The sequence below is a fragment of the Balaenoptera borealis genome (genome assembly GCF_965194805.1).
Source record: "Balaenoptera borealis genome assembly, contig: HAP1_SCAFFOLD_1698, whole genome shotgun sequence".
In the NCBI taxonomy this organism is placed as follows: Eukaryota; Metazoa; Chordata; class Mammalia; order Artiodactyla; family Balaenopteridae; genus Balaenoptera; species Balaenoptera borealis.
This window is the reverse complement of record NW_028122544.1, coordinates 1898-21502: the sequence shown is the minus strand read 5'-3', so window position 1 is coordinate 21502 and position 19605 is coordinate 1898. Positions and strand designations below refer to the sequence as shown.

At 46.3% G+C, this 19605-nt stretch overlaps 1 protein-coding gene and 1 pseudogene across 2 annotated transcripts in view; one reads left to right on the top strand and one right to left on the bottom strand.

Moving 5' to 3' along the window:
• LOC309622168 (uncharacterized protein) overlaps nucleotides 1-17119 on the top strand; it is a 72377-nt gene extending 55258 nt beyond the window's left edge. Inside the window, exons 6-7 of the mRNA XM_082409297.1 lie at nucleotides 4231-4368; nucleotides 16915-17119. Coding sequence (XP_082265423.1) covers nucleotides 4231-4368; nucleotides 16915-17060 — 284 coding nt within the window. The 3' untranslated portion in view covers nucleotides 17061-17119. The remainder of the gene's footprint in view (nucleotides 1-4230; nucleotides 4369-16914) is intronic.
• On the bottom strand, nucleotides 6498-13375 carry LOC309622166 (uncharacterized protein C2orf78 pseudogene; annotated as a pseudogene). Its single transcript has 3 exons — nucleotides 13336-13375; nucleotides 9691-10440; nucleotides 6498-8413 (listed from the first exon to the last, which is right to left on the bottom strand). The product of its transcript is annotated as an uncharacterized protein C2orf78 pseudogene (transcript).
• Nucleotides 17120-19605: the final 2486 nt, after the last annotated feature.

Sequence of the window (19605 nt, the reverse complement as noted above, 5' to 3'; positions counted from 1 at the left end):
CTGTGCTGTTTCTGCTTTAATTGAAAATCTTTGGTTCCCATCAGCATTCCATTGCAAACTCCGTTTTTCTTGAGAGCTCCTCTATGCTTTCCCTCTTCATTCTTACATTTTCTCCCATCTCTTGGTGCCTGTTGGCCTGTGCTAATGAAAACCGTCCTAAACTTCCTTACGCTCGACTCTGTGCCTCCCTGTAGAGCCCAGTACTCTCCATCCTCTCTCCCTATTCTCTCTTTTCAACTAGTCGAAATCCTAGTGGAGGGAGACCATTAGAGATGAAACATCTTGGTATATATTGCTAGTTTTCTATGTCCCCTGGCTTTTCTGTGTTTCTGTTGAAACACTCTTGAGAAGTGTCTGATTTCGTTTTCTACATGGGTACCCTTTAAGGCTCAATACTGGAAAAGAAGGGGATCAGAGTGATCAACCCAATGTGGTATCCTAACGTAACAGTTAAGGAAAGCAACAGGCTTTGTGAGACAGCCAGTGATTTGTCCAAAGTCACACAGATAGTAAACGTCAAAGTCAAAAGTGAAATTAGGTCTCCAGACTTGTAGTTCAATACTTTCCCTCATTATTCCATGCTATTTTGAATCTCCTACTCAATTTAGGGGCAAAAGAAATCGAACGCAAAACTTTCCAAAGTTTCTTTTCTTACCTGACATGGTCAGAGAAGAGGAAGCATCCACTGCAGGTACAAGGGATGAGGAGACAACACTAGAGGATGTCTGAGTGGCTGCAGCTGAACGGCGCACGTGTCCAGTACAGAGGTCACTGGTTACTGGTCCAAACAGCTCCACGGAAACCCCAAGGCTCTACCAAGTGGTAGTAGGTTTGGGAGGAGAGTGATGTCACAAAGCAGGCAGTTGAAAGGTATGAGAGAGCCAATAGGGAGGTCCGATCCCCAACAGGAAGGCGGGCTTGGGTGAAGAGAGTGTAGGAGAGCTAAAACAACACCTGAGTTTCTGAGCTTTGGGGAGGAGGAAATCCTAGAAGACAGATTTACCTCCCCCAGGCTCTTCCATTAGGGAAATCATTGCCACATTTCTTACAGACGTTCATTAATACACTGAACTAAGAGTTACTTATATTCTACAGAGTATTCTATTTTATGTATCATATACTTAGAGCTATATAGATCTTATTTAATTAATAATCCTTAGGAAGGAAAGAGCCATCTAGTTTGAACTATTACAGTTGTTCTGAAATCAGATGTGTCTAATGAGTGAACTGATAGCAGCTTTTAAGGAGCCAAAGTAGGGATTAAGAAGCTCTCTTTGTAACTTGGTTCAAGAGTAGGGTGAAGTTTCTTGAGTGTACCTTGTGGAGAATGTTGTGGTCCAAGGCTCTTCTCTTTTAGTTTCTTCTCCTTGACTCCTACCTTCCTTGGGCTGGGCTAGGCTGGGGGCCAGGTTGGACTTGCGACTTAACATTTCTCTTCCGCTTTCTCTTTTTTTTTTTTCTTCCATTATGGGCATTGCTTCGAGGACAAGCCTTGATCTTGCATTGGACGTTACTTCCTGTCACCTTCCAGCAGCAGGAGTCTTCTTTTCAGTGCTTGATGCTTCACGAAATAGACTCTGCCCGTTGGCAGCAAATACCAGAGAGCTAGGAGACAGAGCTGGTTGCAGACCTTTCCTCTTCCAGCCTTTGGTTGCAATTGTTTGGCCCATAATTTGCTAGCTCTAGTTCCTTGGGCCACACAGGTATCCTGCCATCTCCAGCTCTTGTTATATGTGAGAGACATTCTGAACACTGTCCCTTTTTCTTTGCACAGAAGTATATACAGCGTGGCAGTTACTGTAATCTCCTCCGCCTTGCAAACAGCCACTCTAGAATCTTGGACCTCTAGGACTCTCTGTCTTGCATGCTTGGGGGCAAGGCCAAGCAAAATGAAGAGGAGAATAATTAGAGAAAGAGGAGGACGTTGGTGGAGAATTGGGAGCAGGTAAGGTGAAAGGGCACAGGAGAAAAGAGATGCATGTAGACTTTTTGGTTTCTGTGGGAAACAGGTTGACACACTTGGGCCTCATTTGGTATTAACAGAACAGAGAGTTAAAGATCTAAGTAGCTAGATAGTGTGCAGCAACTGCCATGAAGTCTGTACACTGAAGAGAACAGTCTCACATCTAGTTTTCATTTTGTTTTATGTCATAGTACCTTATTTATAGCATTCACTGGTGTGTTTGTAGAATACAGATGTTTTCAAATGCTCTGGTTTTGTCTACATGGTTATCTCCTTGTCCTGTTTGTAAGGAATCCAACATTGTAAGACATATTGCATGTTTTTCTCTTGACGATTGTTGACCTTGAAGCGTCATGAACTAACTTGAGCTGTTGGATTCTGTGGAGAAACGTTCAAAAGGGTCTGTGAAAAAGGCACTGTGGTGAGTCGCATTATGCACCCGAGCGTAAGGAGCAAGATATCTGCCACCAGCCCAGCTTGGCCTGGATTGCCTCTGTTTTAGTTCCCCTGGTTAGTGCTTTTCTCCCTAACCACTCTTGTGACTGTGATAATGTGAGTAAGGGCGGAGTTGCTAATGATCTATGTGTGAGGTAAGCTGGTTTGAGGGAGGCAATCTATGGACCTAGTCATTTTCCTTGGTGGTAAGCTTTCAGGGGTGCAGAGATGGATCTTCCTGGGGCCTTTTCTGGTCCCAGGAAGATATCGCATAGATGGGACCTCCCAAGACACACATTGAATCTTTAGGCCTGTTTTTCCTATTATGAGGTACGAGTTTCTTCACTGATGGGGATGATGCTTATCTGAGAAGAAATTGTGAAAGGTGGTGTAGTGTAGAGGTGTGGCTTAAGCTTTTAAGTTTTCCTCCAGGTTTTTCCCCTAAGCTTCCTACTTCGGACGGCCTACTTACATGATACTAGTAGGTGATGTCCGGCTAACAGCTTCCTAAATATACCTGCAAGCCAGATCAGTGTCTCTTTTCTCTGTATTCCCATGGAAATCAAGAGTCCCGCCGAATTTTCCATCGAAACAGTTGATTTGTGTTGTCTCTAGGAATTCTAAAGGGCGTACCGTTGCTTCCTAACCGGTGTCATTTGGGAGATCCGCCTCTGTACGTTCAAATGATTAATTTTGAGACTTTGCTCATGTGTGCAGTAAACCCTTGAATTCCCTAAGACCTTCCTTTCCTCCATCTCCTACCCCATTAAGCCCGCTTCAGTTCATCTCCTGAATTTCTTTGGAATCTGTCAGCCAGCTCTTCCTCAACTTCCTAATACTGAACTTGCCTGTCTGTTGCGATTAGGTCCTAACTAGTGTCCATATATCTTGTTTCCTTCCAATCCACTCTTCACACAAGAAACCTTCAAAGCAAGTTGGAACGTTGCTCATAAACATCGCTCACAAACATTGTTTTGAGAATAGAAAACACACTGTTGGCCTTTAAGACTCTGCGTGGTCTAGAATCCTCTCTGCTTCTCTAGCCCCATCTTGTGCCACTTTTGCCCTCACTTTCTATGCTTCAGATACACTGAATTAACCTTAGTTCTCACTCATCTGACAGAAGTCAGTTCAGATACTATTTTTCACTGTGATTCCTAGCATTAAGGAATTTGATTATCAGGTTTTGTATGAGGACTATTTCATCAGGGGTACAGAAGTTCTGGCCATCTCTGGTTTTGGATATCCCTTATTTGTTGAGACCTTTGCGTTGTTTGGTTGCCTTTTGTCTGTTTTCCAGATGGGAAAACAGGAACAAGGGAAGTATAGGTTATTACTAGGTGGGGTTGAACAAGTGGAGCAGCAAACTGCAAAGCAGAAAGAAGAGGGACGTACTATAGAGGGATATGACTTCCATTCTCAAGGCGCCTGCATCCTGTGCAGGGAGACAGCCTAACATAAAATGTGCCTAACAACAAATATATTGACTTCTTACTAAAAATCTCCAGTTCATAGAACCGAGGGGTTTGTACCTTCTCCTTTAAAAGTGATAGTCCTGGGACTTCCCCGGTGGTCCCGTGGTGAAGACTCTGCGCTTCCAATGCAGCAGGCGTGGGTTCAATCCCTGGTTGGGGAGCTAAGATCCCACATGCTGCGCAGCCAAAGAAATTTTTTTCGAACGTTATACTCCTGTATTGTTGGCTTTAGTGGTTTAGATTTTGTTGTACTGTTAAGAAGATTTCAGTTTATTTACCGGGAACAAACAACACATAATGTAAAAATAGTTTCCCAGAAACGATTTCCATCATTCTCTTCCTCCCTTTCTCCCGCAGACTGGTGTTTCACCTTGACAAGTTCTCTGTCATTCCATAGGAAAGCTGTCTGGCTTGGAGGTTGCAATCCCAGGGAATTTTTCATCAGCGGGGAAGTCTCCATCACTACAGAGGAATCAAGGGAGAAGTCAGTCCCTGGTAAGTGAGATGCTCCCCCTAAACACCAACACAGCAGTCGTGTACCTTTCAAGGGGTTCAGGGGCAAGATGGGCAAGGCATTTCTACTAACTCTTCTTAAGGATCACGGACAGTGCCCTATGCTACGAGGTAAGCGGTGACTGCTGTAGTTCTTACTGGTGATCCTTTCCTGTCACTGATTCTCGGCTTTCTTTGTATTTCATAGGACTGTTGTCAGTCCAATACAAAATGAGTCTTATTTTTAAAAACCTGAAATGTTTTACAGAGCCTAGCATTCTCATATAGGGTCCTTTCCATTCTCCCCACTTTCCCGAGAGGCCAAGAACACTTCACACCATGAACTAGGAGAGGGGGTAGAGCCCTTTGTGATGAAATACATCAACAAAGACAGAGCCTTAGCCTGCTTGCTCTCTGGACAGGATCTCGGACCACAAGGTCTTCAATCCTGGTATAAATGAAGGAAGTGAGGACAGTTCAACTGGCACTCTCATAACAAGAGTTCGGAAACACCTTCCGAAGAGACTATAGCAGTAGATGAGGGAAGGGAGTGCTACAGTGTGGCAGTACAGGGGGAACGATCGGCTACAGCAGTGAAAAGTGTGGTACCGATTGGTGTGCTCTCGGGGTTCTTGTACATGTAGCATAGATGACCTCTACGGTGGCCCTCCCACCTTCCCACCTGCATTAGGTGTTCTTTTTTTTTGTAATTTATGTTTATGTATTTATTTACTGTTTGAACTTATTTATTCTACGTATTTATGTTTTTGGCTGCACTGGGTCTCTCATTGCTGTGCACGGGCTTTCTCTAGTTGGCGGCTAGCGGGGGCTACTCTCGGTTGCGGTGTGCGGGCATCTCATCGCGGTGGCTTCTCTTGTTGCGGAGCATGGGCTGTAGGCACGTGGGCTTCGGTAGTTGAGGCTCACGGGCTCTAGAATGCAGGCTCCGTCGTCGTGGCACATGCGCTTAGTTGCTGCACGGCATGTGGGATCTTCGCAGACCAGGGCTCGAACCCGTGTCCCCTGCATTGGCAGGCGCCACCAGGGAAGCCCTAGGTGTTCTCATATAGAGTCTAAAAACAGAGAGCACTGAGAGAAGGTAGTGGTTATTAAAGGCTCAGGATCTAAATTCTACCTGTCTCTACACCCCTTCCCAGCTGTCGATTTGACCCCATTTTTGAATGCTGACCTCATTGTTCAACTTTTCTCTGCCGTCTGTATACTCACCTTGAAAACTTGTTTCTGTGATGCGTTGAGCAGACACAGGGTGGCAGACTGCAGAGGTGGAAGCTGGTGGTCGGATATTTGTGGGCTGAATCTCCTTCAGTCCCATTCCCATTTCTGGTTGCCCAGAGGCCCTACTTCCTGTGTGTGACGCCGAGCCGTAGGATTGCGGGCAGGAGCCAAGTTCTCCATACAGTAAAGACCCCAGTGTGCCTTGGTTACAGTAATATACCTGGCTTCCTTCCTGGCAGGGAAGTGACAGGCGGCTATGCCCCTGCTTTGTTCGTGGGCCTCCTGATCCAGCAGTTCCCTTGGCTCTGCCCCTGTCGTCAGCTGCCCCTAGGATAACTCTGAGCCCTAGCCACTTCTCTGGTAGATTTCCCTATTCCCCCACTACAGTCACACCTGAATAAGGCAACTCAGACCTTTCAGAGATGTGTCCTGAACCTCTTGTTTTCTGAAATACCTATCTGGTGGTTGTGAGACTTAAGGCCAGCGTCCCCGAGAGACTTTTTCTATTTCTCCTAGTAAACCTAGACTCATCTTCTGTCACCTTCAACTCTACTCCAATTGTGTTCTTTCAACCCAGACCTCTGACCCTGCTTTTTACTTCTGCCATTTCATCCTCGCTCCTGCTTCCTTTCCTAAATCCATACGTCTCTTTTGGCCTTCCTAGCCCTGGGCCAAGTTCCTTCCTCTTTGCTCAGTTTTTACCCCTTTCCTTCATTCTCCCATCCAACTTTCAGTCCTTCCTTTCTCACGCCCCAGTTAGCAGCATCTGAAAATTCGAAAGGTTTGTTACTCGTCTATTAATTGTATTCCATTTACTTATTCAGTTCTATACCTGTCTTACCTGTGTATGGAAGAACAGCTGGTAGCCAAGGTGGCACCAAGAATCCTAGCAGCTCTCACTTGACGTATCCGTAGTAGTCGGCAATTTCCATTTCGTTTTCCCTCTCGGTGAAAAATTGCAGCTTGCCCGAAGAGGTGTATCTGGCAGCATTCTCCCGTTGTTGTTGAGCCCGCCTCTTCATGGCCTCTCGCTCTGGCCTCTGCTCTTGTTCGATGGGCTTTGACATGACTGGCTCAGGCACGTTGGGTTCCCTCCATGGAACTCGTTGCTTGCTGAAGTCTTGGAGTAGAAAGTGGGTTTGGAGCTTGGGTGGGGACTGGCGCTTATTCACAGCAGGGGGAACAGGCTCCCGCTGGAGAGGAGCGCCAGATGAAGTTTTGGAGGGTGCAGGCCTAGGAGCAGCAGACTGAGGGACACGAGGCTGGGTATGGTTGGGCCAAGCCGGTTGGGTTGGGTTGGTCACAGTTGGCTGAGCTGGTTTGGCGGGGCCTGGCAAAGAGGCAGGAGCTGGCTGGGATGAATTGGCTGCAGCAGGTTGAGCTGAGTCAGTAGAACCAGGCTGGGCACGGTAAGCCCCAGCAGGCCGATGTGAGGCCAGAGACTGTGGCCTCCGAGGAGCGGGTCGAGCTTGAGGCTTGTCCCAGGCAGAAAAAGGCAGAGGTATCAACTTGACCTTCCCAGGAGGAGGCCGCTCATACTGGGCTGGAGACGGACACTCTGTTTCAGCACTGCTGTCTGGTTTCTGGGCTTGGACTTGCGTTTTCTCAGGACCCTTCCCCTCACGTGGGGTATGCCGCCATGGCTGGATAGCTGGGGGTGGCTGGGGGTCTTTGGGGTTGCTTGACTTTCCCAAGAGCCGACAGGAAGAGCGCCCAGTTTTCGTCTCATTCTTCTTCCCCAGCGCATGAAGAACCTTCACAGACTCCAGCATGCGCACGCCAAGGGAGGTTCGAGGCTTTTGAAAGCTCTGTTGGAGAAGCTCAGTTTGGTGTTCCTTTCGCTTCGTGTGGGGGATTGCTGGCTTCTCTTCTGCCTTGACTTTGTTCCCTGACTGCTTGTTCTCCTCAGCCTTGTTTCTCCCTCTGGTCCTTTTGGTCTTTTCCTGCCCGTGGCTCTTAGTTTTGCTGATCTTTCTGGATGCAGCTTTCTGAGGTTTGCCTTGAGAGTGCTTGGCCGTGTTCACAGGAGCCCTGTCACTGACTGCAGCGTGGCATATAACCACTTCTCCCCCTAACAGGCACTCTGGATTCTTTGGCTGGATTTTGGCCTTGGGAGCGCCACTGATAGGCTCAGAGGCTTTCTGTTTGTTCTTCCTGGGTTGATCAGAGGGAACCTTTATGACACTTGGCTTTTCCTGCACCTGATTCACCTTAATGGCTCTGGTGTCTTTAGCTTTGATCACGTTGGGACCTTGGGATTGATCAAGATCTTTCAAAGGATTAAAGAGCTGGGGAAGGTGAATATCCTCCGCCAGTGTAGTAATGTCTGCAAGACCACTGCTAGGTTCAATCCCATTTTCAAGTGTCCCTAGGTCCTGACGACTCCGGCTGTTCTCTCCCAGATCAGCATTTTCAGAACCAGGCTGCTCCTCTTGGCTGAGGGGATCGGTGCAGGCCAGCGGCTGGTGAATATCAGGGATTCCTAAAGGGAGTAGTGGAGGATCTTGGTTCTCTGTTGGGATCTGGTAGGCATCCAGAGGCTTTGAAAGCTTGGTTTTGATATCATCCACGTGCTTACTCTCTATTTGTCCCTGGCTTGGAGCTGGAGGCAGGGCCAGGAGACGCCTGGCACTCTGGACTGGAGCTGTCACTGAAATGTCCCCAAGTTCAGATGGTGGGTTACTCTCAAGTATGTGGCTGTTTCTGCTACTGCAGGACTTGGGGAGTTCTTGACTTTGTGTCACACAAAACGTCTGGCTTGGAGGTTGCAATCCCAGGGAATTTTTCATCACCAGGGGGGAGGTCTCCATCCCTACAAAGGGATCAAGGGAGAAGTCAGTCCCTGGTAAGTGAGATGCTCCCCCTAAACACCAACACAGCAGTCATGTACCTTTCAAGGGGTTCAGGGGCAAGATGGGCAAGGCATTTCTACTAACTCTTCTTAAGGATCACGGACAGTGCCCTATGCTACGAGGTAAGCGGTGACTGTTGTAATTCTTACTGGTGAGCCTTTCCTGTCACTGATTCTCGGCTCGCTTTGTATTTCATAGGACTGTTATAAGTCCAATACAAAATGAGTCTTATTTTTAAAAACCTGAAATGTTTTACAAAGCCTAGCATTCTCATATAGGGTCCTTTCCATTCTCCCCACTTTCCCGAGAGGCCAAGAACACGTCACACCATGAACTAGGAGAGGGGGTAGAGCCCTTGCTGATGAAACACATCAACAAAGACAGAGTCTTAGCCTGCTTGCTCTCTGGACAGGATCTCGGACCACAAGGTCTTCAATCCTGGTATAAATGAAGGAAGTGAGGACAGTTCAACTGGCACTCACATAACAAGAGTTCTGAAACACCTTCCGAAGAGACTATAGCAGTAGATGAGGGAAGGGAGTGCTACAGTGTGGCAGTACAGGGGGAACGATCGGCTACAGCAGTGAAAAGTGTGGTACCGATTGGTGTGCTCTCGGCGTTCTTGTACATGTAGCATAGATGACCTCTACAGTGGCCCTCCCACCTTCCCACCTGCATTAGGTGTTCTTTTTTTTGTAATTTATGTTTATGTATTTATTTACTGTTTGAACTTATTTATTCTACGTATTTATGTTTTTGGCTGCACTGGGTCTCTCATTGCTGTGCACGGGCTTTCTCTAGTTGGCGGCTAGCGGGGGCTACTCTCGGTTGCGGTGTGCGGGCTTCTCATCGCGGTGGCTTCTCTTGTTGCGGAGCATGGGCTGTAGGCACGTGGGCTTCGGTAGTTGAGGCTCACGGGCTCTAGAATGCAGGCTCCGTCGTTGTGGCACATGCGCTTAGTTGCTGCACGGCATGTGGGATCTTCGCAGACCAGGGCTCGAACCCGTGTCCCCCGCATTGCATTGGCAGGCGGATTCTTAACCACGGCGCCACCAGGGAAGCCCTAGGTGTTCTCATATAGAGTCTAAAAACAGAGGGCACTGAGCGAAGGTAGTGGTTATTAAAGGCTCAGGATCTAAATTCTACCTGCCTCTACACCCCTTCCCAGCTGTCGATTTGACCCCATTTTTGAATGCCGACCTCATTCTTCAACTTTCTCTGCCGTTTGTGTACTCACCTTGAAAACTTGTTTCTGTGATGCGTTGAGCAGACACAGGGTGGCAGATTGCAGAGGTGGAAGCTGGTGGTCGGATATTTGTGGGCTGAATCTCCTTCAGTCCCATTCCCATTTCTGGTTGCACAGAGGCCCTACTTCCTGTGTATGACACAGAGCCATAGGATTGCGGGCAGGAGCCAAGTTCTCCATACAGTAAAGACCCCAGTGTGCCTTGGTTATAGTAATATACCTGGCTTCCTTCCTGGTAGGTAAGTGACAGGTGGCTCTGCCCCTGATTTGGAATCTGACATGGTGTTCCCTGAGCAAGGCTGGCAGAAAGCGATGGATGTAGAGGGACCATGTTATTGGCGTCTGAAGTTTTATCATACTGGGCTGCCAGAAACATGGAGGAAGCAGCTGTATGCCGGTCAGTGAGTGCCAGAGTAAAGTCTCCGAGTGAAGAAGAATTCTTTTCAGTGCTTGCTGTGATGTCCCACTCAAGAACACCTGGATAGGAAGCAGCTGAAGTGGAGATCTGGCTGTGGTCCGTAACTCCAGGTAACATAGTCGTGCTAGAATGTTGGTAAAGGTAGGCACTACCCATGAGTGTCTGGAAAGGGGTACCAGTAGCCGATGCCGAACTGACGGCAGGGGCAGAGACTCTGGAGAAGTTGCAGACACTTCGTGTTAGGGAAGTTGCATTGCTCACCACAGGAGGAGAATGCTGCAGAGAATCTAGAGTTCCAAGTAGAGATGGATGTTGGAAATTTTCTGTAAGAACAAGAGGGTCATGAAAAACTCAGGGAGGTTGAGAAATTCTCACTACGTTTGAGGAACGGCATCATCTGAAGGTTCTTGCTATCAGGACACCTCTACTATCACTACTTCCTGAGAAACCCAAAATCAGACAGTTGATGATGGCTGTAAGGACTGAGCAGTTTTCCACTCTTCTCTATTAACTGCCTGTGCTCCCATCTTGGGCACAGACGGGCAGAAGAGCCAAGTGGTGTGGTTCAGAGATTGTTCTCTAGGCTGGAAGCAACCTTCTCCCTGCCCTGTCTTTCCCTTCAGCCTGCACTCGTATTGACTTCTATGCTATTTCCTAGACTGGAAGCATTTTAGAACTAGGAGGCCCTTAGAGAACTTCGATGTTCTCAGTCTCATTTCGTGAGTAAGGAAACTGAGGCTCAGAGAGGTCGGGTTGACTTGTTCAAGTTCTCTCATTATGTTAGTATCATTACCAGGTTTCAGAACCTAAGTATCCTGACTTCCTTGCCAGGACTCCACTCTGAGCATGATACTGCCAGAAAGCAGGAGAAATAGAACTTATAATATAGGCATTTTTTTTGTCCATTAGAAAACAGTACGGCTATTACCATTGTCGTCTTCAGTGTCTCCCTTTGCTTGTGCAGTTCCCACGCTATTACCTAGAGGTGACGTACAGCTCAGTCCAACTGGTGAATTGAAAGAGTCATTTTTGCCCTCTTCAAGCCCGGTTTCTCATCCTACCTCAAAATGATTACCCGAAAGTGGATTTCTTAAGTGCTTTTGGAAAGGGAAAAGTTATCTGATTACTTCAGATTCCTCACCTGTAAAGTGGTTATAACACCACCACCAATAATAATAGCAGTAATAATTAATAGATGAATAAGCTGATCTGTTGCGTATGATTTATATGGAGGAAGATACAATAAGTTCTAGAAAGACAAAGAAAAATCATGACAAGCATATTACGTTAACGAAAAAGAAATCCATAGATATTAATGAAAACTGGGGTATGTGGCAAGTATCGAAGCCTAATGAATTTACTAACAAATGGCATTCTGTACCATCCATGCAATATTATGAAAGTGAATTTTGCCCACTCTATTTTAGTGAATACTATTAACCAGAAGACACGATGGAGGTGATAGAGGTGAATGAATTCCTAGCCAATGCATACAGACAGAGAAGGTATGTCAGTAAAAAATGCATAACAAGCAACAGAATGCAATAAATGTGCATGTATAGGTAGCCACAACACATATAGACAAGTATTTCAATGAAAACCGGTACGAAGCAGACAGCAAAATAATAAGTGTAAAAGAGTTTCATTATTGTGCTCCTTCATATTTTTACCCAGCAAGTAAGAGGTATTAAGCCTAGGAGAAATATATATTTCAATGAATATAGCTTATATAATAAGCAGAAAGGAAGCTTAAAATGTATCAGGAAGGTTTTTGGATTTATCCTAGAACTTAGATTAGAATCATCTTCAGCATCCAAGAAGATGGCATCCCAAAACCTCAAAAAACCATCATGCCTAGAATCCAATTAAAAAAGATTTTCAAATGTAAGAAAATCCACAGGACTCCACAATATGGTTTTCGATAAACGTGGATGTTTGTTTGTTTTGTTTCTTTGGCCGCGCCGCGTGGCCCTGGCCGTGAAAGCACCGAGTCCTAAGCACTGGACCGCCAGGGAATTCCCTAAGTGGGGGGAATTAGAGATGTGGGGCTTGACTTTTTCTTCTTCTTCTTCTTCTTCGGTAGCTAAGCTCTACAAGCGAACGATGGCTGTTGATCAATGTGCTCTCTGTGTTAGGAAGGAAATAACTGTAAAAATGAAAAGCAGCCTTGCCTTAGAACCTACATATCACACCAAGGAAAATAGTCCTTCTGATTCAATTTAGAAGATATCACTTAAAATGTTGAATTGGTGAAATGTCTACCTAGTTTAAAAATTAGAAAGAATAAAACACTGAAAAGCAGCCCCCTAGATAACCACTGTGGTTGCTTGTTTATAGGAGGCATCATTTCTAAAACGTATTTCTAAAATGTTTATATTCAAAACTGTCAAGTGGCCAACTGTATTCAGAGAGGCAATAAAAGAAAGAAAACGGAGTATGACTTTTCTGATAAGCTGCCTTTCCCGGTGATCCCCTGTTCTGGCCTTACTTTCCTTCTTAGTCTGTTAATGTAAGGGTTTGCTACCATCAACTTGGTTTTGCCCTGCTCTGAGCAGGTTTCCCTCTGTGCTGTTTCTGCTTTAATTGAAAATCTTTGGTTCCCATCAGCATTCCATTGCAAACTCCGTTTTTCTTGAGAGCTCCTCTATGCTTTCCCTCTTCATTCTTACATTTTCTCCCATCTCTTGGTGCCTGTTGGCCTGTGCTAATGAAAACCGTCCTAAACTTCCTTACGCTCGACTCTGTGCCTCCCTGTAGAGCCCAGTACTCTCCATCCTCTCTCCCTATTCTCTCTTTTCAACTAGTCGAAATCCTAGTGGAGGGAGACCATTAGAGATGAAACATCTTGGTATATATTGCTAGTTTTCTATGTCCCCTGGCTTTTCTGTGTTTCTGTTGAAACACTCTTGAGAAGTGTCTGATTTCGTTTTCTACATGGGTACCCTTTAAGGCTCAATACTGGAAAAGAAGGGGATCAGAGTGATCAACCCAATGTGGTATCCTAACGTAACAGTTAAGGAAAGCAACAGGCTTTGTGAGACAGCCAGTGATTTGTCCAAAGTCACACAGATAGTAAACGTCAAAGTCAAAAGTGAAATTAGGTCTCCAGACTTGTAGTTCAATACTTTCCCTCATTATTCCATGCTATTTTGAATCTCCTACTCAATTTAGGGGCAAAAGAAATCGAACGCAAAACTTTCCAAAGTTTCTTTTCTTACCTGACATGGTCAGAGAAGAGGAAGCATCCACTGCAGGTACAAGGGATGAGGAGACAACACTAGAGGATGTCTGAGTGGCTGCAGCTGAACGGCGCACGTGTCCAGTACAGAGGTCACTGGTTACTGGTCCAAACAGCTCCACGGAAACCCCAAGGCTCTACCAAGTGGTAGTAGGTTTGGGAGGAGAGTGATGTCACAAAGCAGGCAGTTGAAAGGTATGAGAGAGCCAATAGGGAGGTCCGATCCCCAACAGGAAGGCGGGCTTGGGTGAAGAGAGTGTAGGAGAGCTAAAACAACACCTGAGTTTCTGAGCTTTGGGGAGGAGGAAATCCTAGAAGACAGATTTACCTCCCCCAGGCTCTTCCATTAGGGAAATCATTGCAACATTTCTTACAGACGTTCATTAATACACTGAACTAAGAGTTACTTATATTCTACAGAGTATTCTATTTTATGTATCATATACTTAGAGCTATATAGATCTTATTTAATTAATAATCCTTAGGAAGGAAAGAGCCATCTAGTTTGAACTATTACAGTTGTTCTGAAATCAGATGTGTCTAATGAGTGAACTGATAGCAGCTTTTAAGGAGCCAAAGTAGGGATTAAGAAGCTCTCTTTGTAACTTGGTTCAAGAGTAGGGTGAAGTTTCTTGAGTGTACCTTGTGGAGAATGTTGTGGTCCAAGGCTCTTCTCTTTTAGTTTCTTCTCCTTGACTCCTACCTTCCTTGGGCTGGGCTAGGCTGGGGGCCAGGTTGGACTTGCGACTTAACATTTCTCTTCCGCTTTCTCTTTTTTTTTTTTCTTCCATTATGGGCATTGCTTCGAGGACAAGCCTTGATCTTGCATTGGACGTTACTTCCTGTCACCTTCCAGCAGCAGGAGTCTTCTTTTCAGTGCTTGATGCTTCACGAAATAGACTCTGCCCGTTGGCAGCAAATACCAGAGAGCTAGGAGACAGAGCTGGTTGCAGACCTTTCCTCTTCCAGCCTTTGGTTGCAATTGTTTGGCCCATAATTTGCTAGCTCTAGTTCCTTGGGCCACACAGGTATCCTGCCATCTCCAGCTCTTGTTATATGTGAGAGACATTCTGAACACTGTCCCTTTTTCTTTGCACAGAAGTATATACAGTGTGGCAGTTACTGTAATCTCCTCCGCCTTGCAAACAGCCACTCTAGAATCTTGGACCTCTAGGACTCTCTGTCTTGCATGCTTGGGGGCAAGGCCAAGCAAAATGAAGAGGAGAATAATTAGAGAAAGAGGAGGACGTTGGTGGAGAATTGGGAGCAGGTAAGGTGAAAGGGCACAGGAGAAAAGAGATGCATGTAGACTTTTTGGTTTCTGTGGGAAACAGGTTGACACACTTGGGCCTCATTTGGTATTAACAGAACAGAGAGTTAAAGATCTAAGTAGCTAGATAGTGTGCAGCAACTGCCATGAAGTCTGTACACTGAAGAGAACAGTCTCACATCTAGTTTTCATTTTGTTTTATGTCATAGTACCTTATTTATAGCATTCACTGGTGTGTTTGTAGAATACAGATGTTTTCAAATGCTCTGGTTTTGTCTACATGGTTATCTCCTTGTCCTGTTTGTAAGGAATCCAACATTGTAAGACATATTGCATGTTTTTCTCTTGACGATTGTTGACCTTGAAGCGTCATGAACTAACTTGAGCTGTTGGATTCTGTGGAGAAACGTTCAAAAGGGTCTGTGAAAAAGGCACTGTGGTGAGTCGCATTATGCACCCGAGCGTAAGGAGCAAGATATCTGCCACCAGCCCAGCTTGGCCTGGATTGCCTCTGTTTTAGTTCCCCTGGTTAGTGCTTTTCTCCCTAACCACTCTTGTGACTGTGATAATGTGAGTAAGGGCGGAGTTGCTAATGATCTATGTGTGAGGTAAGCTGGTTTGAGGGAGGAAATCTATGGACCTAGTCATTTTCCTTGGTGGTAAGCTTTCAGGGGTGCAGAGATGGATCTTCCTGGGGCCTTTTCTGGTCCCAGGAAGATATCGCATAGATGGGACCTCCCAAGACACACATTGAATCTTTAGGCCTGTTTTTCCTATTATGAGGTACGAACGAGTTTCTTCACTGATGGGGATGATGCTTATCTGAGAAGAAATTGTGAAAGGTGGTGTAGTGTAGAGGTGTGGCTTAAGCTTTTAAGTTTTCCTCCAGGTTTTTCCCCTAAGCTTCCTACTTCGGACGGCCTACTTACATGATACTAGTAGGTGATGTCCGGCTAACAGCTTCCTAAATATACCTGCAAGCCAGATCAGTGTCTCTTTTCTCTGTATTCCCATGGAAATCAAGAGTCCCGCCGAATTTTCCATCGAAACAGTTGATTTGTGTTGTCTCTAGGAATTCTAAAGGGCGTACCGTTGCTTCCTAACCGGTGTCATTTGGGAGATCCGCCTCTGTACGTTCAAATGATTAATTTTGAGACTTTGCTCATGTGTGCAGTAAACCCTTGAATTCCCTAAGACCTTCCTTTCCTCCATCTCCTACCCCATTAAGCCCGCTTCAGTTCATCTCCTGAATTTCTTTGGAATCTGTCAGCCAGCTCTTCCTCAACTTCCTAATACTGAACTTGCCTGTCTGTTGCGATTAGGTCCTAACTGGTGTCCATATATCTTGTTTCCTTCCAATCCACTCTTCACACAAGAAACCTTCAAAGCAAGTTGGAACGTTGCTCATAAACATCGCTCACAAGCATTGTTTTGAGAATAGAAAACACACTGTTGGCCTTTAAGACTCTGCGTGGTCTAGAATCCTCTCTGCTTCTCTAGCCCCATCTTGTGCCACTTTTGCCCTCACTTTCTATGCTTCAGATACACTGAATTAACCTTAGTTCTCACTCATCTGACAGAAGTCAGTTCAGATACTATTTTTCACTGTGATTCCTAGCATTAAGGAATTTGATTATCAGGTTTTGTATGAGGACTATTTCATCAGGGGTACAGAAGTTCTGGCCATCTCTGGTTTTGGATATCCCTTATTTGTTGAGACCTTTGCGTTGTTTGGTTGCCTTTTGTCTGTTTTCCAGATGGGAAAACAGGAACAAGGGAAGTATAGGTTATTACTAGGTGGGGTTGAACAAGTGGAGCAGCAAACTGCAAAGCAGAAAGAAGAGGGACGTACTATAGAGGGATATGACTTCCATTCTCAAGGCGCCTGCATCCTGTGCAGGGAGACAGCCTAACATAAAATGTGCCTAACAACAAATATATTGACTTCTTACTAAAAATCTCCAGTTCATAGAACCGAGGGGTTTGTACCTTCTCCTTTAAAAGTGATAGTCCTGGGACTTCCCCGGTGGTCCCGTGGTGAAGACTCTGCGCTTCCAATGCAGCAGGCGTGGGTTCAATCCCTGGTTGGGGAGCTAAGATCCCACATGCTGCGCAGCCAAAGAAATTTTTTTCGAACGTTATACTCCTGTATTGTTGGCTTTAGTGGTTTAGATTTTGTTTTACTGTTAAGAAGATTTCAGTTTATTTACCGGGAACAAACAACACATAATGTAAAAATAGTTTCCCAGAAACGATTTCCATCATTCTCTTCTTCCCTTTCTCCCGCAGACTGGTGTTTCACCTTGACAAGTTCTCTGTCATTCCATAGGAAAGCTGTCTGGCTTGGAGGTTGCAATCCCAGGGAATTTTTCATCAGCGGGGAAGTCTCCATCACTACAGAGGAATCAAGGGAGAAGTCAGTCCCTGGTAAGTGAGATGCTCCCCCTAAACACCAACACAGCAGTCGTGTACCTTTCAAGGGGTTCAGGGGCAAGATGGGCAAGGCATTTCTACTAACTCTTCTTAAGGATCACGGACAGTGCCCTATGCTACGAGGTAAGCGGTGACTGTTGTAGTTCTTACTGGTGATCCTTTCCTGTCACTGATTCTCGGCCTTCTTTGTATTTCATAGGACTGTTGTCAGTCCAATACAAAATGAGTCTTATTTTTAAAAACCTGAAATGTTTTACAGAGCCTAGCATTCTCATATAGGGTCCTTTCCATTCTCCCCACTTTCCCGAGAGGCCAAGAACACTTCACACCATGAACTAGGAGAGGGGGTAGAGCCCTTTCTGATGAAATACATCAACAAAGACAGAGTCTTAGCCTGCTTGCTCTCTGGACAGGATCTCGGACCACAAGGTCTTCAATCCTGGTATAAATGAAGGAAGTGAGGACAGTTCAACTGGCACTCTGATAACAAGAGTTCGGAAACACCTTCCGAAGAGACTATAGCAGTAGATGAGGGAAGGGAGTGCTACAGTGTGGCAGTACAGGGGGAACGATCGGCTACAGCAGTGAAAAGTGTGGTACCGATTGGTGTGCTCTCGGGGTTCTTGTACATGTAGCATAGATGACCTCTACGGTGGCCCTCCCACCTTCCCACCTGCATTAGGTGTTCTTTTTTTTTGTAATTTATGTTTATGTATTTATTTACTGTTTGAACTTATTTATTCTACGTATTTATGTTTTTGGCTGCACTGGGTCTCTCATTGCTGTGCACGGGCTTTCTCTAGTTGGCGGCTAGCGGGGGCTACTCTCGGTTGCGGTGTGCGGGCATCTCATCGCGGTGGCTTCTCTTGTTGCGGAGCATGGGCTGTAGGCACGTGGGCTTCGGTAGTTGAGGCTCACGGGCTCTAGAATGCAGGCTCCGTCGTCGTGGCACATGCGCTTAGTTGCTGCACGGCATGTGGGATCTTCGCAGACCAGGGCTCGAACCCGTGTCCCCTGCATTGGCAGGCGCCACCAGGGAAGCCCTAGGTGTTCTCATATAGAGTCTAAAAACAGAGAGCACTGAGAGAAGGTAGTGGTTATTAAAGGCTCAGGATCTAAATTCTACCTGTCTCTACACCCCTTCCCAGCTGTCGATTTGACCCCATTTTTGAATGCCGACCTCATTGTTCAACTTTTCTCTGCCGTCTGTATACTCACCTTGAAAACTTGTTTCTGTGATGCGTTGAGCAGACACAGGGTGGCAGACTGCAGAGGTGGAAGCTGGTGGTCGGATATTTGTGGGCTGAATCTCCTTCAGTCCCATTCCCATTTCTGGTTGCCCAGAGGCCCTACTTCCTGTGTGTGACGCCGAGCCGTAGGATTGCGGGCAGGAGCCAAGTTCTCCATACAGTAAAGACCCCAGTGTGCCTTGGTTACAGTAATATACCTGGCTTCCTTCCTGGCAGGGAAGTGACAGGCGGCTATGCCCCTGCTTTGTTCGTGGGCCTCCTGATCCAGCAGTTCCCTTGGCTCTGCCCCTGTCGTCAGCTGCCCCTAGGATAACTCTGAGCCCTAGCCACTTCTCTGGTAGATTTCCCTATTCCCCCACTACAGTCACACCTGAATAAGGCAACTCAGACCTTTCAGAGATGTGTCCTGAACCTCTTGTTTTCTGAAATACCTATCTGGTGGTTGTGAGACTTAAGGCCAGCGTCCCCGAGAGACTTTTTCTATTTCTCCTAGTAAACCTAGACTCATCTTCTGTCACCTTCAACTCTACTCCAATTGTGTTCTTTCAACCCAGACCTCTGACCCTGCTTTTTACTTCTGCCATTTCATCCTCGCTCCTGCTTCCTTTCCTAAATCCATACGTCTCTTTTGGCCTTCCTAGCCCTGGGCCAAGTTCCTTCCTCTTTGCTCAGTTTTTACCCCTTTCCTTCATTCTCCCATCCAACTTTCAGTCCTTCCTTTCTCACGCCCCAGTTAGCAGCATCTGAAAATTCGAAAGGTTTGTTACTCGTCTATTAATTGTATTCCATTTACTTATTCAGTTCTATACCTGTCTTACCTGTGTATGGAAGAACAGCTGGTAGCCAAGGTGGCACCAAGAATCCTAGCAGCTCTCACTTGACGTATCCGTAGTAGTCGGCAATTTCCATTTCGTTTTCCCTCTCGGTGAAAAATTGCAGCTTGCCCGAAGAGGTGTATCTGGCAGCATTCTCCCGTTGTTGTTGAGCCCGCCTCTTCATGGCCTCTCGCTCTGGCCTCTGCTCTTGTTCGATGGGCTTTGACATGACTGGCTCAGGCACGTTGGGTTCCCTCCATGGAACTCGTTGCTTGCTGAAGTCTTGGAGTAGAAAGTGGGTTTGGAGCTTGGGTGGGGACTGGCGCTTATTCACAGCAGGGGGAACAGGCTCCCGCTGGAGAGGAGCGCCAGATGAAGTTTTGGAGGGTGCAGGCCTAGGAGCAGCAGACTGAGGGACACGAGGCTGGGTATGGTTGGGCCAAGCCGGTTGGGTTGGGTTGGTCACAGTTGGCTGAGCTGGT